General features: G+C 37.0%; 1 protein-coding gene across 2 annotated transcripts in view; it reads left to right on the top strand.

Annotated features, from left to right (window-relative positions):
• CNTNAP5 (contactin associated protein family member 5) overlaps window positions 1–24,062 on the top strand; it is a 775,716-nt gene that overhangs the window by 366,801 nt on the left and 384,853 nt on the right. For both annotated transcript variants that reach the window (XM_014732391.3, XM_070241766.1), the window contains exon 7: window positions 10,082–10,225. In XM_014732391.3, coding sequence (XP_014587877.2) covers window positions 10,082–10,225 — 144 coding nt within the window. The remainder of the gene's footprint in view (window positions 1–10,081; window positions 10,226–24,062) is intronic.

The raw sequence follows: 24,062 nt of genomic DNA, 5'->3' as shown, positions 1-24,062 counted from the left end.
TTCTTTTTTGATCCAATTCAACAAATATTTGTTGAATCTATTATGTTTGAATCATACCTCTTTCATTAAATATTAAAAAATGAATAAGATATTTTCTATGCCCTTGGGAAACCTGTTTTTGAGAGATATTCCAAAACATTCAACAAATATTTATTTGGCATCTATTATGTATCAGGAATCCTTTTTTGTGATTGGAATATGTCAGTAGAAGAACAAAGACACTTACCCTCGTGATGCTTGTGTTCTAGCGGGACAGACAAACTATACTTACATAACAAGTAAGTAAACTGCATAGCAAGTAAGGAGATGACAAATGTTATGGAAAGAACAAAAGTAGATCAAGGTAATGGGGTTGGGAGTTCAAAGATGGAGGGAAACAATTTGCAATTTTAGATATGTTGATCAGGGTAGGCATCATTGAGATGGTGTCATTTGAGTAAAGACTTAACCAAGAAAAGTAAGTTTGTCATATTATTATCTGGAGAGAATTGGCTCAGGGCATCTGGCTTCCTTACACTGTAACAAGTGAACTGTATATTTCAGACTTCCATCACCTCTTAGCTGAGGTCAGAGCGAGCCTCCTAAATCTAACCGCTATCCTCTCTGTTTAATCAGTGATATCTTCCTATTGATTTTTATTATTTCCCTGCTGAAAGTCCTTCCATAACTTGCCATTGTTTCCAGTCTAGCACCCAAAGACTTTGTCATATGGCTTCAACTTACCTTGATAATTTTATTTATAACTTAAAACTCTATGGCTACCTATTCTTTGCATTACTATTATAGATATCATCAAACAACTACTTTTTGCTTCCTGTAAAGAGTTGTCCTTTATATTACCCTCCATACTTTTCCTCATACACTATTCTGTAATGTCTATATTCCTAAATGAATACCTCAAATTCTATTATTCTTCAAACTCCAATTCGATGATTACTTTCTCAAGATATTTCTAAAATCCCTCCAGTCAAAATCACTAGCTCCTTCCTCTTTGCTTATACAGCGCAGTCTGTCTCTGTGTTTACCATACTTTGCCTTTCATCAGTTTGATAGAGGTTAAAAGGGTTCTCGCTACCAACTTCCAGTGTGGAAGGAGGCTTTCCCCACACTACCAAGCAATTCTCAGGTGCCAGCTGGGTGTCCTACCATTCATCTCAATCTGACACAAGCTACCCAGAGACAGGATCACATTTCACAGGTTGAGGGCACAGTCCCACAAGACTGTCCTCCACTTCAGAAACCAGTCAAAAGCCCACGTTGCTAGCTGTACTTTACTTCTCACCCAATGGCTATAGATCAGAGCATCCAATGGCCACCCTCTCCCCCTTGGGTTTGATTAATTTGCTAGAGCAGCTCACAGGACTCAGGAAACCAGCTTACTCATTATGTTACCAGTTTATTACAAAGGATATTAAAAGATACAAATCAACAGTGAGATGAAGAGATATATGGGGGCAAAGTCCCAAGCAAAGGAGTTTCTGTTGCTGTGGAGTTTGGGGTCCGGCACGGTGACACATGGAAGTGTTCTGGTTCACCAACTGGGGAGCTCTTTGAACCCCAGCCTTTTGAATTTTTGTGGTGGCTGCATTGCATAAACATTGTTGATTAAATCATTAGCCCTTGCTGGTTGCTTTGACCTCCAGCTCCTCTTCCCTTCCTGGAAATCCGGAGGTGGGACTGAAAGTTCCAACCTTCTATTCAGGTTAGTTCCCCTTGCAATCAGCCCCCATCCTTAGGTACTTTCCAAAAGTCACCTCATTAACATAAACCCAATTGTGGTTGGAAAGGGAATTCTTATGAATTATAAGACACCTATTTTATCTTTATGGCTCTAAATCTTTTTCAGGAGTGGCAGACAAGAGACCAAATATTATAACAAAAGATGTTTCCTTTGCTCTTATCACTCAGGAAATTCCAAGGGTTTTGGGAGCTATAAGGCAGAAACCGTGGACAAAGACCAAATCACAATATCACAGAGGATGTATTTGTCTTCAGTGACTAGTGCCACATTTCTAGAAGAAAGAAATATTGTGATATTTATTCTTAATTTTGCCACAGGGCCTTGAATCATGTCTCACAGAAAGCAGGGGTTCAACAACCACATAGTGAATTGGATTTGTACCAAAAAATTGGAATTGACTTCTCAGGTTTTTCTGAGAGTTGATAACAGAATACGAATTAAAGAGTGTTTAATTAATATTAACTGAAAATCACTGGTTGGATAAGACAGATTTTGGTTGTAAAGCCGATGGCAACTTTAAGCTGGCAATCAGTGGATGAACACATGATCTAATGGAAGCTGGGCTTCCAGCTCTGTGATCCATATACTAAAGGCCTTTGGGCTACTTCATACAGATCATGAACCCTGAAATATGGTCTCTACTCAATATCATCAATATCTGCCCCTGATGCAATATGCCAGAGTCTGAATAGAAAGACGAAAGTCATCACCAGCGTCCTAGACAATGACATCAGTGAATGAAGAGGTTTATAGAAAGCAGCCAGGTTTGGCTTAAAAACAAAGATTAATTCAAGGAGACTCATTAAAGTTTAAAGGAAGTACATGGGCAATTATAAACACTCTAGTGATATGTGAGGAAATACAAAGAATAGCTTATACAACACAGCAATTGAAGAAACTGAAAAAAAACTCCATTTTAGGAGAGGAATTTAGGAAATCAAACAAAAAACCCCAATACTTTTTAGAATGATGACTGAAGAAGAAGAATACAGAAGGATATGAACTGGAGAAGATATTCTTCCTTCTTGAAAAACAAGTAATACAGAATTTTACACTCAATTGTATAATTACTAGTGTAGGGGAGGAGGACATTTCCTCTCCCCAAATGGGGGTTCGTCTGGCTGGAGAACGAATTAAATTCACATGAGACAGAATAGCAAGAGAAAATTAAACAAAGCTTTATGAGGAACCATGGCCCGGGGCCTTTCTTCCCGAAGGAAGAAAGGGCACCAAAGAAGTGGGGTACACACAGTGGTTATATACCCCCAAACAGGGTGTTTCACATGTGATTGAAATGTCCCTCCCACAATAGTCACAAGATTGCCCTGTCGGCACAGCGCTTGATGGACACAGCAGGTAGTGGTCTGCTGTCTCAGAGGGAGTAGCCGGAGGCAAGTCGATTGTCTGGAGCTGGGCAGTCACAGGTGAGCACAGCAGCAATCGGTTCCTAGCCTAAGGAAAGATGCTTAATCCTTAAGGAATGCCAACGTTGGGAGGGGGAGGGAAGTCAGTTACAGGAGGTTACCAGACTAGCACAATAAAATGCAGATTTTAAGTCGTTGCCTTTGGTATTGATTAAGAGTTTTTGGAGAGTAGGTCATCTCCTTTCTTCTTCCTGGTACAGAGAGGGAGGCACCTTTTACAGATAGAGATTTACCTTACAAATGTAAACGTGTCCTAACAAAGGGCAAGTTCCATTCCTCACAGCCTCCTTCCCTGTCCCAGTTTATCAAAAGCAATCAGCCTCAAATAATCGTGATGCCAAAGAGACATATCTTGGCGTGGCCAATTCCAGGTCCCCACACTAGTTTTCCTAAATATGAAAAAAAATCACTGAAAATCAACATTGATCATAAAATTATAGCAAAGTCTCTCTCTTTTTCTTTCTCTCTCAAGACAAATATGAAGATAGAAATGATGAATGGGCCTTCTTAAAGGAGAGCACAACATATTTAGTTCCTGTTTTCTGAAAACCAGAAGAAATTTTCTACAGGAACTTAAGGAAAAGTCTGTCTGTCTGTTTATTAATTTCAAACAAAAACCTTACTTAGTTTAATTGTTATTGATATAAAATGTCAATATAAAATATTGCAACCTCCAGACTGCAAAATATTAGAAGAGTTGCTATCCCTGTGGTTTTTATTCAGAAATTGTTGAAAATAATGCCAGAAAATAACATTTTGGAAGAACCTCTTAACTGAGAAGTTGCTGCCAATAAGACAATCCTATTAACAGCAAAAACTATGTCTCAGGATTAATTGCAAATGCTTCTTCAGATTTAGGAAATCTTTTAATTCTCACATTGACCCAGTCAAGCTAAAGTTATTTGTATCAGATAAGTATTATCATTAGTCCCATTCTATATATGAGGAAAACGAATCATACAGAGTTAGTTGTTTTGCCCAATGTCCTACAGACAGTATGAAGCAGGTCTGGGTTTGAATCCAGACTGAGAAGTTCTGGAGATGATGGTGTTAACATTTGCCTGTGGAAAAGTGGAAGATGGATGCTGACACAACTCACAAATTTATGTTATTTTTTAAGAAATTGCCACATAATAGAATTTATTAGAAAGGATTTCAAAATGGAAAAAAAAGTGATCAGATTGATTAATAATAATAATAGTTTAAGTAACTAAAATTCAGAACAAGTTAGGGTTGAAGAAAAATTCAAGTACAAATTGGAGCTGAAGAAAACAATCCTGTGCTTTATAGAAAGTAATCCAAAGCTGTGGTTTGAGCAGCTGGACAATCACAGTGATTATTTTCCAACTCAAATTTCCCAAGCAGTAAACAGTCCACAGTCCACACTCTACATAACAAAAAGCATAAAAGAGAGCACAATAAAAACTGGGGGAAAAATAGAGTAAAGCAATATTGATCATATTTATAATTACAGAAATAAACTTTAAAATTGTCTAAATTCACTGAGCTGGACATAGACTCCTATTACATTAAAAAATAAACAAACACCAGACATATGTGGTTACAAGAAACACACCAATGACATAAATAACCAAAAATCACTTTTTTAAAAAAAGTTTGAATTGGGGACAAAGATACACCAATTAAATTTATACAAAAAGAAAGCAAAACTAGAAAAATTAGTACCACTGAAAGTAAAAACTAAGATCAAAAGATCAAGGCCATTGTAAAGTAATAATCATTATGGTCCCTAATGAAAAACACCCATACTAAATAGATGTATATATCAAGTGAAATACCAACCAAATACAAAAATCAAAAACTGGCCATTTATACAAGCTAGATATTGATTAACACTGCTCTGACGTGAGCTTCCTGCATCAGTCCTGTGAAGAGGTGGCCCTGGAGCCAGGATAAAAGATACTGCCACTGGTTTTCCAGTTATTCTGTCAGATGAATGAAGTAAAGGGCAGAGCTCAAGGGGAAGAGCGCATGTTGGAACATGGGAGAGAATTAATCAGACATCAGCTGAACTAAGGGGGAGAATAGCTTGACAATGATCGATATTCAATTTTTGCAAATAATAGCTACAATAATTTGGCCATCCTAGGTCATGCAGAGTAGTGACTATAGTATGGATGAGTCTAGAGAAAGATTTAATTTTTAATCTCACAATTTTGATAAATTAGATAAAAATATGAATGCAAATGATCTGACAGATATAATTATTAATGTAGAATTAATAACCTACAACTGTTTATGAAGTATTTAGAAAACTCAATATTGTATATGTAGGAAAGAAAAACATCAATATATGAAGCAAATTTTTCCATTCTAACTTATCTGATAATGAACAAGATCTGTAATTCAGTAGTACAATTATAACTTCAAATTCCCAAATACTTGTAAAAATTTAAAAATAAAAAGCAGGTTAAAAATTTACACTTACACTCATATGTGCAGAAATAAAATTTTGCTTCTTCTCCCAACTGAATTTGCTGTGCTCATCAGCCCCTGCTTCCTCTGATAGAAAAATCTAACTTCAATAATGAAAGGTGACTAGTTAATGCCTATTTAAAAGAGTGCCCCTTTCTGTAAATATTGGGTTATATTGAGATTTCCACTTTCCCCTTCTTCTTTCCTTTTCCTGGGGCAGATGACTGACTGGGAGGCTTGTGTATTGTCCTGCATCAGGGAAAGCATAGGAATAAATTATCAGCTTTAGCAACTGCTGTCTGTGATGCCTGCCATGACTTCAGACTGTGAGGTCTCTTCACCTGGACTCTATAGATCTCCAAATCCAGCTATCAGCTCTTTACACATTTACTATGAGCCTGAGTTCATCAATATCCCCCTATGTTGCTCTCTCAGGCTGGGGACCCTCAGCAGCCTACCTCACACTATGCTAGTGACCAGGTCATTCTGAAGCAGCCCTCAGACTCTTCTATGTTGCCACTTTCCTCAGCCAGTGCTGATCTGTCTCCTTTCCAGGTAAATTTTGCTCAGAGGCCGTGCTGAACCTAAGGCATCTCTAATAGACTTGCAGCCATCACTGCTATGGGAATCAAAGGAGATTTCAAAATCTCTGTGTTTTTCAAAATCTCTGTGAATTCTATCCACATCCACTCAAATCTCATCAGGTTTTAAGCTTCCAGAGAGAACCAAAGATCAGGTCCCACAGTACTATCTAACTCTAATTTTGTCTCCATCAAATTTCTCCCAACAATCTCTAGCCAGACTAGAAAGAGTTTTTGCTTTCCTTAATGTGATGGGAAATTACAATTTTGTAATATACAGTATCTTCCATATTATTTGACTTGTAAAACACCTCTCAACCCCACATCCTTCAAACACTAATTTTTAGTATTTAAAAGAAAGTGTTTTTTTCCTTTTTCTCTTTTTCAAATATTGTATTCTGATTAATATTTTCCTAAATCACAATTGAGTGAAGTAGAGCATTAAAAACATTTTTACAAATCGAGGAAGGTGGCCAACATGGAAATGAAAAGAATAAAATGATTATTATATATTTAACATTATAAAAATGAAAAAGAACTTATGTCCACACAAAAACCTTCAAATGGATGTTTATCACAGCTCTATTCATAGTTGCCAAAACTTGGAAGCAACCAAGATGTCTTCTCAGTAGGTGAGTGGATAAATAAACTGTGATGCATCCAGACAATGGAATATGGTTAAATCCTAGAAAGAAATGAGCTATCAAGCCTTAAAAAATATGGCTTAAAGATCTTAAATTCACATTATTAAGTGAAAGAAACAAACCCAGAAAGGCTACATGCTATATCATTCCAAAAGTATGACAATCTGGAAAAGGCAAAACTATGGAGACAGTAAAAAGATAGATGGTTGCCAGCTATTGGGATTGGCCAAGAGGGATGTATTGAAAGGGCACAGAAGATTGTTTAGTGTAGTTAAACCACTCTATATGATGCAGTAATGGTGGATATATGGCATTATACATTTGTCCAAACCCACAGAATGTACAACATGAAGAGTGAACCCTAATGCAAACTATTGACTTTGGGTGATTATGATGTGTCAATGTAGGTTCACCAACTGTAACAAATGTACAACTCTGGTGAGAGATGTCAATAATGCAAGAGGCTATGCACGTGTGAGGGCAGAGTGTATATGGGAAACTTCTGTATCTTCCCCTCAATTTTGCTGTGAATCTAAAACTGCTCTAAAAAAAATAAAGTCTTTAAAAGATAGTAAGTAAAAGTAACAAATATGTAATTATATTTTTACATTAAAAATTTGATTTATGCAAATAATTTGCCAAGCAGAAATGGATCTTTTATAATGTAAGTGACTTAAACTGAAAATATTTGAATACTGCAATAAATCTACACGGAAGATTTTGTAAGTTATTCAAGAAACATTTTTACAAAATATTTGTGGAAGTAACAAATTCATTGATTTTTTTTCCAAAGTATTTCCCAAGATTTATAAGTCATTCTTAAACAGAGTCAAAGATAAAACTCCCTTAGTTTGTCTCAAAGACAATCTAGACTTGACATAAATACTTGAAAAAAGAAGAAAACTGGAGCTCAAACTCATTTCCCTTTTTAAAATATGAGCACGCATATTTCAAGGCAAAGGAAGAAAACTGTGTTTCAATCAAAGAGAATCTATTAATTTATGATCTATTAATATAATTCAATCCATCAGTAGATTAAACATAAAATACCATGTATTCTGTCACATGGATTTTTGAAAAATCCGTGTATAAAACTGAGCAGTTATTTCTCACATCAAATAAATAAATAATCAAATAAATGATTTATGTGTAAAATGGCAGCAGAAGGATACCTTTTTACTGTCATGTGGAGTCAGAATCAATATTGTGTACTTGAGAAATATATCAAAACTACTGTCTTTTATTTCAATGTTACTTATCATGATAATTATTTAATATTGCTTAATCTGTTTATAGAATATTATATCAATAAACATAAGAGTAAGTGGGAGAAACTGCATGAAAAAAAATTAGCTAGATTTTGGAAAGTTTGACGGGGACAATGAAACAAGAAAAAAAATGTATAAAAAATTGATTTGAAAAAAGGTAAATATTTCATATGATTATTACCTTTGTAAAGTCAGTGAAATTAGCTAAAAAGTATATTATTTAATATGAAAGTATCTGGATAGACAGAGCCCCGTCCCATGGTTGAGTGGTTAACGTTCCCCATGCTCCACTTCAGCGGCCCAGGGTCACAGGTTTGGATCCCCATTGCAAACCCACTCCACTCACCAGACACATTGTGGAGGTGTACCACATACAAAAAATGGAGGAGGATTGCTAGCGGATGTTAGCTTAGGGAGAATCTTCCTCAGGGAAAAAAAAAAGGACTCTGGATAGAGAAAACAATATGATGAGTATATTATTTATATTATAAAATATTTAATTCATGAAAACAATTAATTTACAATGGAAATTTTTGAAGGCATCAAATTCACAGGAATTAATTTAATGATGAAAATGTGAATTAGGTATAGAAAATGACATCCCAGAAATATTTTGAAAATATAAAAAGACACTGGCTTCTTGTATAGGAAAATAAAATATTTCACAAATATCCATTCTTCTCCAAGTAAAAACGTTAATGGAAGTAACTATCAATCAAAATTTCCAACAGGCTGTTGTAAATAAAATTCTTTTGAAATTAAACCTTAAAATAAAATAAGGAAAGATATCAAATAATTCTCTTAACCGAATGAAGCAATGGTAAGTAAAAGTGGGCAGCAGGATTAATGATCCTTATCATACGTTACAATGTAAAAAGAAACAATTTTTTAAAATAATGTGGAACTTATGGCAAAACCAGAAGCATCTAGAAGTAGGCTTGGGTATATCAGTAGCTATTTATATAAGAAAACATTCTGATTGGGAGGACATATCCTCCTGAAACATACCGAAGAATTGATGTAGTTTAAGCGAATGCTGCAGATCACATTTCAAAGAATGCAGAAAAACTGGGTGACTCATTAAATGTTGTTGGGATAAACATGATTATAGAAACTATCCTGCTCTTCTTGTATAATAGGAAAAATATTCATAACAGATCACATTTGTTTTTTAAATAATATTTCCATTGCAAAAGTAATTTGTAGGAATTTTTACTGAAAATAAAAGTGATAAAGAAAACTGGTACCCTACATACTTCCCAGAGACAATCACAATTAACAGTTCGGTGTATTTCCTCCAAGTCTATATTGCAAGCACAATGGTTTATTGTTGACATCGTACTTTACACTCAATTATAACTCTTGCATTTTTCAGTCAACATTACACTTATTTCCAATTTTATCACAAATGTTTAATAAACCTTGGTATTGATAACTAAGTAAGAGTCTATAATATTGATTCTTGATCATTTCCTTTAAAAACCTATATGGGATATTTGTATTATTCCTTATTTTTCATTTTTATAGAAAATAATTTGGTGGCAACTGTATAGATAAAGCGTTTTTGGTATAATGCAGGCTTTTAAACTAGGTCTCTCTGTAGCTGAAGAGAGGGATATTTTATTTGTTCCTTGGTTTTAGTTTGGCTATATTGTCTCAGACATTTTCATAAGAGAGAAATGTAAAGATGTTGATTTTCTTTTCTTTTTTCCCTCTTTCTCTAAATTATTGTTTTATTTAGTATTAAAAAGGTTCAGAAAGGAAGTAAAATACTATCGTAAAATAAGCTCTTAAAAAGCAAGCAATTATAGTTATTTTTACATGAGCTAATCAGTATCCTTTTAATGTGTAATCAAGTGGCATCTATAATTATTTGAACCACTTGGCTTGTGCATACAATTGAATCTACTGAAATTCACATACTTGCTTTCCTTTCCTATTCCTTCAAGCTTGTAACTGAGCAGGTTTTTTTTTTCTCCTCATAAAGCTTAGTTTTGGAGGAATTCCAGTACCAGGCAAACCTGGGACCTTTTTAAAGAAAAACTTCCATGGATGTATTGAAAACCTTTACTACAATGGAGTAAACATAATTGATCTGGCTAAAAGACGAAAACATCAGATCTACACCGTGGTAAGTCAACATATTTTTCAGTTCCATGGTTTCTAACACTTTGGGGTGAGTCTTGCTTTCCCATCCACCCTTGGCATCTCTTCATAATATGTTTGTATTATACTCTTGGAGGTCCCATCAGCCTCCCCGGTGAAATTGGAGAGCAAGGCAAAAAGCAGGGACTGAATCAGTGTGAACTGTGTTACTGGGAGAAACAAATGCATTAGAGGCACCCAGAGAATTCCATGTCTTCACTGTGAGTGGTGTGCCAGCTGTGGGTAGGGTTTGCAGTCTACACCAGGCTAATGTGAATCTCTTTATTATCTCTGCGAAATACAGCTATAGAACCACAGATTCCATTAAATTCTGTACCTTGGGAATTATATATTTGTCTACATCTTGTTTGTATGAAAAATAGAGCATTTTAAACAAAAGAAGTTAAACTTTTTTTTCCTTCTTTTCCCTAAAGCCCCCCAGTGGATAGTTGTATATTTTAATTGTGGGTCCTTCTAGTTGTGGCATGTGGGACACCGCCTTAGCATGGCCTGACAAGTGGTGCCATGTCCGCGCCCAGCATCCAAACCAGCAAAACCCTGGGCCGGCAAAGCAGAACGCACAAACTTAACCACTCTGCCACGGGGCCAGCCCCAAGAAAGGCTAAACTTTTAGTGTTTTTGAGATTCCCTTTGAGGCGTTTATTATGCTGACGAGTTAAATAATTTTCTAATTAATTAATGTTTGTCTTTCCCAACAGATCATGAGTTTCATGAGGGCCAGGACTGTCTTTTCTTCTTTTTGACTACTGCATTCACAATACCCAGTAGAGTGCCTTGCACACAGTTAGATGCTCAATAATGGTGTTGATGTTTTCAACTATAAATGTGGATTTATCTAGTTCTCCTTTTAGTTATATCAGTTTTTGCTACTTATATTTTACCATTTTGTTCTTTTATACATACAGAATTAGAATTTCTATGTCTTCCTGATGGATTAGATTTTCTATCATTATCTGATGTTCTTTTCTGCTTATTATAACTTTCTTTGCTCTGAAGTCTACTTTATCTGATATTAATATAAACACTTCTGCTTTTCTTGTTAAAGTTTGAATAATACATATTTTGCATTTTTACTCTTTTTGGTTTTTTTTTGAGGAAGATTAACCCTGAACTAACATCTGCCGCCAATTCTCCTCTTTTTGCTGAGGTAGACTGGCCCTGAGCTAACATCCATGCCTATCTTCCTCTCTTTTATACGTGAGATGCCTGCCGCAGCATGGGGTCTGCACCCAGGATGCGAACTGGTGAACCCCAGGCTGCTGAACTAGAACGTTCAAACTTAATTACTGTGCCACTGGGCAGGCCATGCATTCTTTTACTTTTAACCTGCCGAAATCGTACTTGAAGTGACTTTCTTGTAGACAATAAATAGTAGAGTCACTCTGTCAATCCTGTCTTTTAATAGGTATATTTAAACCATTTACATTTATGTTAAATTTATTGACGTATTAGGGCTCAAATGTGTGTTTATTCTTTTATTTTCTATCTGTTCTACCTGTGTTTCATTTCTTTTTTTTCTCCATCCTCTTGTGTTTCTTGAATGTTTTTAAAAATTATTTTAATTTATCTAGTGTTTGTATCTCTGTGTATAGCTTCTGATAGTGGTATCTCTAGGTATTATATTATATATACATAACTAATCACAGTTTACTGGTATTTCATCAATTTTAGTGAAGTGTAGAAATCTTATATCCTTTTATATTCCCTTACTTTCCCCTGTTTATTATATAATTGTCTTAATTATTATTTTGTCTCTATATATTTAGAATCATCAGTGTTATTTTTACTTCATCTGTCAAACATAATTTAGAAAAGTCAAGAAAAAGAAAGTGTGTTATATTTACTCATATTTCTGCTTACTATCATTCTTTCTTCCTTCCTGATTTTTTCCAGATTCCTTCTTCTATTATGTCCTTTCTGTTTAAAGAACTTCCTGTAGCCATCCTTCTAGGCTGTGCGCACTGGTGACAAATTCTCTTATTTTTTCTTTATCTTATAACATATTGATATCTCTTTTATTCTTGAAGGATATGTTACCCAGACACAAGCTTCCAGTTGACAGTTAATTGTTTTCTTCCAGCACTTGTAAAATGTTGGGCAGCTTCCTTCTGGTCTCAATGGTTTCTATTGAGGAATCCATTGTTTCGCAAATCTTTTCCCCTATAGATAAGATGTCATTTCTCTCTCACTACTTTCAATATCTTTTCTATGTGTTTAGTTTTCAGAAGCTTGACGATAATGTGTCATATTGTGGATTTCTTTGGGTTTATCCTGTTTGGATTTCACTCAGTTTCTTGAATCTGTGGCCTTATATCTTTTACCAACTTGGAAAGTATTCTGCCATTTATTTGGGTATTTTTCAGTCCTTCACTCTTTCTTATCTTCTTCCTAAACTCCACAGATCTGAATGCTAGATTTTTCATTATAATCCCACAGACCCCAGATCCTTTGTTCATTTTTTTCATGGTCTATTTGGCTTGTTTTTCAAATTGCATAATTTCTATTATTGGGGTTTCAAGTTCATAAATTCTTTTCCTTAGTCCCTTCATTCTGTTATTTTGCTCATCCTTTATTTTTTTATGTCTGATATTGTATTTTTCAGTTCTAAAAATGTTGTGGTTCTCCTTTACGTCATCTATTTCCTTGCTAAGACTTTCTATTTTTTACTGAGACTTTCTATTTTCTTTTTTGTCTCAAATGTGTGATTGCTTTTTGAGGGATTTTTATTATAACAGTTTCTTAAAAATATTTGTTGGATAATTCTAACATCTCTGTCATCTCAGCATTGGAATCTATTGACTGTCTTTCTTCTGTTTTTCATCCCCAAAGCCCCAGTGCATGGTTGTATATTGTAGTTGTAAGTCCTTCTCGTTCTTCCACGGGAGCCGCCGCCACAGCATGGCAACTGACAGGCTGGTGGTGTGGTTCCATGACCTGGAAGTGAACCCAGGCCACTGAAGTCATAAGAGCACTGAACTTTAACCACTAGGCCATCAGGGCTAGTTCTTGATTGTATTTCTTCATTCAGTTTGAGATCTTGCTGTTTCTTGGTATAACAAGAGATACTTTATTGTAACCTGGACTTTTTAGATATTGTGTTATGAAGAATCTTATTTAAACCTTCAGTTAATGTGTCTTCTTCTGACATTGTTCCAGTAGGGAAAGGGGATTTTGCCTCAAAACTGCTAGGTGGGAGCAGAATGCAAGTTTCTCACTCAGCCTCCATTGACACCCAAGGGTAGTGAATCTCTTTCTTACGACTAGATGTAGAGGGAGAAAGCTCTGGCTCCCTACTAGATCTTCACTGATTCCTCCCTGACTGGGAGGGGTAAGAAACCTCATTACTGCTCCCCATGTGATCTCTAGTGATATCACAGTGTCTGTGTGTGGAACGTCCTTGTTATGAGTGGACTATGATAAAAGTCCTGACTCTCCACTAAGCCATCTGTGACACCATCCCTGCAGGGAGTGGGTGAGGTACCTTGCTACTGCTGACTATGGGTAGAAATCCAGGCTCCATTGGGTACATAGTCTCCATTGATACTACAGGGAGAGGCTTGTTAGTCTTTGACAAGGATTAAAGTCCAGGGTCCATACTTGGTCTTTCCTGACACTACCCTGGCTGGGGATTTGGGGTACTTTGTTGTGGCATGGCTGGGTGGTAGTGGGGTCATAGCTTTTTCTTAGGTGTTTGGCTGGCATAGAGCAGTTACTGTCTAACTGTATCCTGTCTTACTAAGATGCTTCATTCCTAGTCTTTTGATTAGAGAATGCAGTCTTCTAATAGGGACTTTTTTTTGTCTGCACCTGTCAGTTTCTCTGGTTTCCTGGCTTCTTCAGTAACAAGTCTAAGATTTATAAGGAAAAAAGAAAATGTAGGGAGCTCTCCATTGTTCCTTGGGTCTCAAGATGTTATACATGCTTTTCTTTTTCTCTCCACCATTCAGAGTCTACTTTTATACATTGTGTCCAGGGTTTTTGAGTTGTACTCAGAAATAGAGAAAATCATACTATTTCATTTTCCTAGAAGCAGAAGTTCCTTAGGCTGACATTCTTTTAAAATCCATGACAAGTCTAGGTCACCTTATCATTGATAGGTAAAGCCTGATTCTCTTTGCAATCTGGTCATTGGACTATCTGGACTAACTATGGAGTTTAAATGACTTTGATGTTTATTTTTTCCCTTGATAAATATAGTCTATAAGGAATATTTTATGTTTTGAGTTTCTGTATATTAACACTTTTTTTTAAAGTTGCCATTGGATTCCAGAGTGTGGGACTGGCTTGCTTGTGGGAAAACACACTTGAGTTAAAGGGTGTAAATGTTGTAAAAGGTTTGTGCCAAATTGCTGACTTCTTTAGTTTTAAAGAGTAAGGCCGGTGCTAAGAAGGGTACAGCTCCCTGACTCCGGTTCTAGGAGCCTCAGTGACATTCCTTACATATCCCTGGATTATGCTCATGCCTCTTGACAATTCTCCAACCCACATGTGTTTAGGTTGTCCATTTTCTAATTAACCTAACCACTAGCTTGATAATGACATTTATTTATTTATTTTTTGTCTAAGTCAGGAGACTTGAGCCCTGTAAAGCACACTTATGCTCATTCCTTTCCCAACAGTCTCATTGAGTTTAATCTACCAACACAGTGGGATTATACACTACTAGGAATTTACTTATCATGTCATGAGCATCAACACATTAGCACATTGTGCTAGGAGTTGGCAGAGCAAGTTAAAACACAAGGAGCTTATGAAAACATTGCTCATTTCCATTGTTCACAAACTGGGGCTCAAATGTATGAGAGCCAGGGCATTAGATATAAATAACTAAGAGCTTTATGGCAACATGCATAAAGCAAATCTCCATACATGCTATATGCTAGAAAATATCCTTAATGATGAGAGATGTTAAATACAGACACTGAATATGCAAAGCAAGAAAGGGGACATAAAGGAGAACATGGAAGGAAAATACAAATTTCTGAATATTGGCAGCCTCAATCATCTCCTTTTCTGAGAGAATCATCAAGCAAAATTGCAACAAAATTTTTGTTGATTTTAAACTACTGTAGCACTTACCAAGTTGCCTCAAACTTTGGTAGCTTCCTTTATTCCTCAGAGTTTAATTGGCAGCATTGTTAATATAAAGCACAAAAAAATCCATTAAGCACTAAGGTACTTCACAAAAAAATCCAAGAAAACTGTTTTACTTTGCAGGTTGACAATCTTTCGTTTTAACCTTCACAATTTAAAGGGAAAAAAACATTATTTTTCTCCCAAATTGCTTCCATCACCTTGCTTAAGTGAGAATTCATATCACTACACACACACACATTCGTATACCTAGTCCTTTTCCTTCAGGAATTCCATGGTGGAAAGAATGGTTTGTACTGTTAATTACAAGTACAAACATTTTTATTCTCCTACTCAGGCTTGAATTTTCCCCCAAAGACACAGTATCGGCTACAAAATCAGCCTTGCTCCAAGTCACTAAGTCACTGGAGGGCTTTTAAAAGGGATGGCTTTTGTCCTTTTCCAATGTTCACAGACTCTTTCACAGTTATTGAGGCTTGAGAAGTTCTGGGTTTAGCAGGAGACACAAGGAATCAACAAATCAGGCAGCAAGTATACAGTAATACCCATAAATTACAAAATGTGATTCAAGGCTCAAGGAAGCACCAGGCTTGGTCTCATCCAGCACAAACCTCTCTAGCAGGCTGCATTCAGTCAGCATCCTCATTGCCATTTGTCATCCCTTTCTTGTGGGACCTGCCTACTCCCTGGAGATTTAACAGCTGTTCCATGGGGATAATTCAATTTAGTCTTTATAGCTCGATTTGACTACAAGACGATCCTCCACATCCTGAAATGCAGTAAAACTAACAGCTTAAAGTAGACATAAAAAATACCTCACTATTCTTCCTCAAATTTTCCATTCTATGCTAATACAGCACCATATAATAAACAATCAAAAAGTAAATGGTCCATTGAAGTGTGTATACAGTACCTGTAATGTGGATTATTATATACATAATATAAAAAATATATTGCCCTGCTAGTTTCCTGAAAATGATTAATTTCATACCTTCCACTTCGTAAGAAATGATGCTTTCTTTAAGCTCTCCTTTCTGAGTGTTGCATCCCCTCTCCCTGAGGCAACGAAAGTTGTCTAAGAATTGCCTGAGGTCTCACCCACTTCATTGTAGGTCCTAAAATGATTTTTTTTCCATTTGAATGAAGAGCATCGTAGAAATGCTCATGTTACTTTATTTTGTCTTTAGTAGAAGGAGAGAAAAAAGCAAACGGCTTATAGCAGGACTACGGTTACAGAACTGGCTTTGGAGCTAATTGACCATGTAAATTCACTTCTGTGCCTCTGTCTTCAAATAATTGAAATCAAGGGATTGGATGGGTGATGGCCAATACGAAGCATGTATAATGATATTCCCAACCTCATTGCTGAAACTGCTAAACAATCACAAAATACATTTTCACTCAGCCTAGAGGGAAGTCCCATGATCTTCTCAATCCAATGCTCCTGACAGCACCAATGGTAACATAGTTGATAGACTGCTTAGGTTCCTCATCCCCGCTGCATGGCAAGTTACCAAACCTCAGTCAACTCATATGTAAAATGAGACAATTATAGTACCTACCTCAAAGTGTTATTGTGAAGTTTAAATCTGTGTTTAGCACAGTGCAAGGTCCACCTTAAGCACCCAATAAGTTGGAGCTATTATGTAAAATTTCTACCAACCCGTTAAACTGAAGTTGGCATGTAAACCAATACTTATTTGCCATCTTAGGTAGATAATTAATGAATCGCATAGAGTTTTTGCATTCTATGATCCCGGCAAATAATAAAAGTAGATTGGAGGTAGTTCACGTTTTACTTTGTGAATCTGAAGTATAGTTACTCCCAAACCGTACAAATCATGAAGTGGGTTTTGGGTAAATATATTGCAAACTTATCCATCTTGTTCATTTTAGAAAGTTTAATGACCAGCTTCAGTCCAGACTTGATCAAATTATAGACTCCTTTAAAACAAGGCATTTAAAAAATGTGTTGCCCCGTGGACTTGGGTGTAACAAGCTCACTGATGAGTAACCATAGTGGGCTTTTGTGAAGTTCATCATCTTTTGTTTGTGTCTCTGCTGTCATGCAACTCATTGGAGTACGGTTGTTTATTTCTTGAAATTTCCAAAGCCAAGAAAACACACTTAGAGATATGTGTGTAAATGAGATCACACACATTCACATCTGCCTATGCACACACACGCATACACAGACATGGTGGAAGCAGCCTCTGTCTTCCCTTCCTGTGACCCAGGAGCTTATGAAAATTGCTCAGAGAAAACTCCTTAGTGTCTAGTGAAGCCTATAATCTCTTTAGCTTGTCCCCGGGATCATGTTTCATCTCTGTGAGTATGCTCTGTGATAAATGACACTTTCCCTTGATGGAGAGTACTAACTTGAAATGCAACTAACATATCATGTCTTCTTTCTCCACATCCCTGCTGCCTTCCACTGTCATTTGACTAGTCTGACATTCACATCACCTGCTTCTATGTTGTATCTTCCTTATACCCTTGAAAAATTATTTCTAAATTATTCGCTTCCAGATAAGTTTCTTCCTTTCTTTCTTTGGGAAAATTGAAATTAAATAGTTTCAAGGTCATATGAAGAATGATGTGACTTAAAGTTAAGAAAAAATAAACTAATGATGTGGTGGTCATCCTCTCTGAAAATTCTTCTACCTTAAATCAGTGTTATGACTTCCTTTCCAAGGTGACTAGTTTCATTAGCTCATCTGATGAAATCATTAATTGCAATTATTAAAGAAAACTTCTTTAGAATGTTAAAAAAATATATTTCTTTATTTCTTGATGCTGTTTGGAATATACAGAACACTCAACTAGTCAGGGAGGAAAACACTGTTCTCATCTATATGTACTTCATTTTCATATTTTAAATATATATTTTATATATCATAGAACAAATTTTATTGACCAATTTATATCTTGCTTTTTATAGTTAATATTTTTATTAATGTATTTTCAGTCATTAAAATTTTTATTAAAATTTTTTAATCTCTCTATTTATAAACATCCTATAAATATTAGATCAATTCACTATAGTTCATTTAAGATTTTACTGTGTTAAAATTTGAGTTTTTGAATTTTTACTGCCAAAAATGATATTGAGATACTAAATATAATGGAAAAGTAATTTTCAGAAGTTTAGAATATATGACTATAAATGAAGATTATTGAGTCAAAGATTAGGGATTTTTGACTCAATCATCCTGTTTAAAGTCTATACCAACTTTCACACCCATCCACAAAGGAATCTGCTTCTCCTGCCAGTTTCACCTCTTGCTTTCCAGTCATTTGAGTATTCAAATGCTTTTTAAAAGAGTGGGACTAAATGAAAGTTAAAATCAACTCAGGTGTTTTTCTTCTATGCAAAAATTATAACTAATGAACTAAGCTTGTTCTTTTTTTGTTTTTTTTCCCAATAATAATAGCAATGATATCATCTTAATTTGAAGAGATCTTTTTCAGAGAGCTATCTGATAGACAATGCCACAAATCATGGTGCTAATGTCAGAAGGGCAGTAAATGGAGGGATGACAGATGGACCTGTGGTCATATTAGTTCCTCTGTCCCTGAAACATCTATGAGAGGCAGACAGGGGCGGGCATTACTATCCACACTTTATACTAAAAGATGCTTTATGCTCAGGACCAGGGAAAGTCAATGATATATCATCAATGGCTGTGTCATTCACAGTCTTCTTTCTCCTCTCTAGAAAGCACTACACCATCAGCTTTTACTCATTTTTATTATACATCTATTTTTTCCTGGGGCCTTGAATGACTTTCATGTCAAAGTAAAAAAAAAAAAAAAAAATACAAGGTTGGGCAGATCCGTGAACAGCACTGCTTACCTGGGAATTGAAGACCAATGAGGTGTTTCTGAAATGTCCCCTATGTAGTTTGCTAATTGCCAAATAAATCTGTCATGGGTATATCCTGCAAAATACAAGCTTTGGGGCAGAATCATTGTTTTTGGCAAGAGGAAAAAAGGTGGCAACAGGGACTGGAGTGTCTGGGAAGAGCCTACTCCCCTGACACCTCGATGGATGTGGTCTCGGCAGGAGCTGGAACTGGCCCTGCGGCTCCCAGCATGTCCATTTGCCAGCATCTCTTTGCAAAGCTCTTCCTCTTGCGTTTTTAGGAGATGGCTGAGAGTCCTACATAGAACTTAACTGTCTCCCCAGAAACTAAGTCCTAGGCTATCAGTGGCTCTTGTATTCTTATAAGGCAAATGGACGTTTTTGTGCTTGGATTTTGCCTCCTTCAAATTCAGCTCTCCCACTATATAGAATTTTATTTCCTATAGTTCCTCATCAGTTCTTCCTCTTTTCTAGCCAGGCTGAGACTATTCCCTGTTTCTGGAGTTCACTCTACGCATATCTCTTCCAGGCCTTTTCATTCCGTGCTTTTCCCTACCAGCTGAGCTGTGTTTCTTCCTCACCTTTTTTCTGACCTAGACTCAAACTAACTGCCCTTCTCCCAACTCACAAGTACAGTTAACATGCTGAATCAGGGTGACATTCAAAATATTTAACTGATTCTCAGAGGTGGAGCAGGATCCTGGGGCCCCTAGGCTGTGCCAAGCACAGACTCTTGAGTTGCTGCCTCGTGGGGAGGCCCAGGGGGAACTAGAAGTCAGGCAGACAAGCCTTGGTTTCAAGGAGGCACTTAGGAGCATTAAGGCAGTGACCATATAGAAAATAATTAGAAAGTTTCAAAATTACAAAAAGGGAACCACAGTTAGGAACCTGCTGCGTTCCTGCCCTGCCTGTGTCCACTTCAGTGGGTCGTCTCTGGCTTCCTGGAGCACAGTCCTAAGAAGAATCACAGGACCAAGTGCAGACTGGGTAGAAGAAGCTGCTATGATCCATAAGAAGAACCCACCATGGGTGTGGGAAAGGAGTAGTGTTGAATGTGGTACATCTGTTGGCCTTGTCTAGGTGCATTCCAGATCCCACCTTCTCCTCAGAACACCTTTGGAACTCTCGGGTCCAGCACGCTTTATTTGTTGTGAACCTCACACTTATACAACGTGATACAACTTGGCACTTGAATTATCATCATTATCAAAATATAGCTACTGAGTATCTACTCTGTTCACAGCAAATGATCCTTGCCTCCAGTGGTTGGGAAACTTTAAACATCTCTCTGCCCCCAGCATCCACATAGTGGGCACTGGGTCACCATTTCAGAACTCAGAATTCAAAGCTGAGGCGCTTGCCTTGGGCTTCTCCTCACATGTGCTTTTTACTCTCCTGCCCACCATTTTGATGGCCATGCCTCCTCTTCTCATCTCATTTGCCGTTATGGTTTGACCTACACTTTTTGTTTCTTTCACCACCTCAATTACTCTCAGTGATTCTGGTTTTCCAGCTTCTTGCCTCCTTACTTGGACTACACCCCCTGCCCTCCAGCCTGCAAGGCCAACAGTACTTCTAACTGCCACACCCTCAGCCTCTGCACACTATTGGCAAACCTCAAACAGAGTTTACAAGAGTTAAGGAGTAGAAATTACAGGGTATAGATTTAAGAAAGACTTCATGGAAGTGCAGGAACTTGACATGGACTTTGAAGAAAGACACCTCTCAGACGATTTCAAGGTGATAAGAAGGGGCTCCAAGCAGGAGCCTGGTATATGCAGAATCTTAATGTGAGGACATAGTATTTCTGGGAAACAATGTTTTATTCTAGTCCAGTTCTTTGCAAGATTTTCTTCCTATCACCCTATGTATTTTACGAACTTCAAAAAACAATGTATTTTTCTGTGTCACTCATACTGTTGAATGTGATAGTCAGGAAATGTATAGAGATGAAGGCACTATGAGTTGAGGAAGAGTATGATCTTTGAGGACAGTAGGATTAAATTCTAGCATTACCACAGAACAGCTGTAGAATCTGGACAAAATTACTTAACCTCTCCATGCTTCAGTGTCTTCGCCTACAATGCAGAGCTAATCATAACCACTTTACATACGCACAGTGACTTCTGGGATATTATAGACGTTGGATCACTAATAGCTAATAATATTGTCATGATTATTTTTATTGCCTCACTTTGTTCATATTTCTCATTGTATGCTCCCACAGTCCTATGACTGTGTCTATCCTGTTCTGTAAATGGCCTTCTACAAGTACAAAGCTAAAGATTGTAGATCCGTGATTATCAATACTTTAGAGGACACATATCCCTTTAAGAATACAGTGAAAACTATGAAGACGTTTTATTCTGAATAACATAGATGCCTCTGAAGTCCATCCATGGACAGCAAGTCAAAGGCTCCAGATTACATTTTAGATTAGGAGAACAGTAGATAAAATTAAACCCTTCCTCTGTCGTTTTAAATTCCTAACAATCTTATGTAAACGTTCCTCGTTGAATCACCCGGATCCTGAATAAGCAGGGACCTAATATTGAATTTGTTCCATGTGGAACAGCTGGGCTGGCTTCTTAGAAACTCTTCACTTTTGTCACAAGATTTGAAAGACATTTATCTGTCAAGGTCCAGGTTGTTAGAAGAGGAAAAATCTGATATAAAAAGCTGTTAGCTAGGGGCTGGCCTGGTTGTGTAGTGGTGACATTCACGTGCTCCATTTCAGTGGCCAGGGGTTCGCAGGTTCCAAAGAAGTGTCTTCCAAATGCCACCACCCTGCAGTGGTCCTCTAGTGCCCTCTACTCACACATCTTAACATCTGGCCCTTGACAAACGAGAAATGTTTACAGGCTTCCACTCTGCTTTCAAAAGCACGACAAAGAAGGGTGGCTTTGGAGCTGAAACTCAGAAATGGGTAACTAGCACAACGTCTAATCTGTTTCCTTCCTTTTAAAATCTAGGTTAAAAAGGAGAGGCCCTGGACGTCTGGAAGTGAGTCCTCTCTAATGGCTTCATTTTAACTTGATCACCTCTTTAAAGGCCCTAGCTTCAAATACAGCCCCATTCCGAGGTACTGGGGGTTATGACTTCAACATAGGAATTTTGGGGAAACAATTCAACCCATAACAACCAGTTAAGATTTTGTTATCTGAAGACCTCTGAAAGTGCTTGCATCAGCTTTCTATAAAACCCTCCTCTCACAAAAACATAGGGACTGGCAGCCCCATGAAATTGTTAGCGACCCTGCTCCTTCCATCCTTCTGGTTGGTCATTTTTACTCTGCGGCTTCCATCCTGTTGGTCTCACTAAGCTTCTTGAACTTGAGGTGTCATATCCACATGCAAAGCTGCAGAAAAGAGGAAAAAGGGGAGGTAAAAGGAGCATGCTTGCCAGCTGAGCCAGCTCCCTTTAAGGAGCCTTCGAGGAAGCCCCACCCAGCGCTCCTGCCACACTGCCTCACAGGCCTGATTAGTCATCTGGCCACACACTTCTTCAGGGGAAGTGGGGAAGTGTAGTCACTCAGTTGAGCATATTGCTGCCTCAAATAAACTGGAGTTCCACTACCTAGAAAAGCAAGGAGAATGGATTTTGAGAAGGCAACTAGGGATCTCTGCCAAATTATCCTTGAACAATAATATCCATATTTGAGCTCTCATGTAAGAAGTGAAACAGTTTCTATTTCAGTATCAAAGTAGGAAAGCCCAATTCTACTATTACCGTCATAGAGAGGCTCTAGACTTGTACTGTCCAATATGGTAGCCACTAGCCATGTGTGGCTACTGAGCATTTGAAATATGGCTAGATCAAATTAAGATGTGCTAGGAAGGTAAAACAAAAAAAAACAACTCTGTGATTTTAATATTGATTGCATGTTTAAATAATATTTGTATGTATTGAGTTAAATAACCCAATATTCAAACTAAAATTAAGTTAATCTCTTTTATTTTACTTTATTTTAATATGGCTACCAGAAGATTTTAAATTACATGTGTGGCTGACATTACATTTCTGTTTCACAGTGTTAATCTATAGTATCTATCACCCCAAATATAAGTAGTCCAGTCTCAGCCTCTATTTTTTATTACTTTTTTTTTTTTTTGAGGAAGATTAGCCTTGAGCCAACATCCATGCCCATCTTCCTCTATTTTATATGTCGGATACCTGTCACAACATGGCTTGATAAGTGGTGTATAGGTCCACACCCAGGATCCGAACCGGCAAACCCCAGGCCACTGAAGCAGAGTGTACAAACTCAACTGCTGCACAACTGGGCTGGCCCCAACCTCTATTTCTTATTACTTTTATTAGGAAAACTTTTTAAATATTTATTTGAAGATAGTAGCAATAATTAGAATTAGATATGTTTCTTCTCATTTTATAAATCATTATTGATCAATTTGAGAAGCTGATTTGTATAGTGTACTCATTATAGAGCTGTACATGTGCTTAACTTTCCAGGCCAATTCGTGGTACTTGCCCTTCACACACACTTGCTACTTTCCTGGTCTCTACTCAGGATCTAAGAAGCTCATATTATATTTTCGGAGCTAAGAACATTTGTTCCACACTAAAGTGAATTTAGTCTAAAGAAGCATCATATGCTTGCATGTCAAGTGGACGTTGCTTTGTTTGTGGGACAAGAAAGTTTACTCAAAAGGAAAAATTAAACACACATGCACACACACACAAGCTTCCTCTGGCCTTACTACCATAATGTCTCTCTAACTTTCCTACTCGAGTGAAATAGCCACATGACCAAAGATTGCAGAAGAAGGGACAAGCAATTCTGAAATTATTCATGGGTGGAAACCATTTGAAAAATAGTAGTCGT

This window comes from Equus caballus, chromosome 18, assembly GCF_041296265.1.
Source record: "Equus caballus isolate H_3958 breed thoroughbred chromosome 18, TB-T2T, whole genome shotgun sequence".
NCBI lineage: Eukaryota > Metazoa > Chordata > Mammalia > Perissodactyla > Equidae > Equus > Equus caballus.
This window is presented reverse-complemented; position numbering and strand designations above follow the sequence as displayed.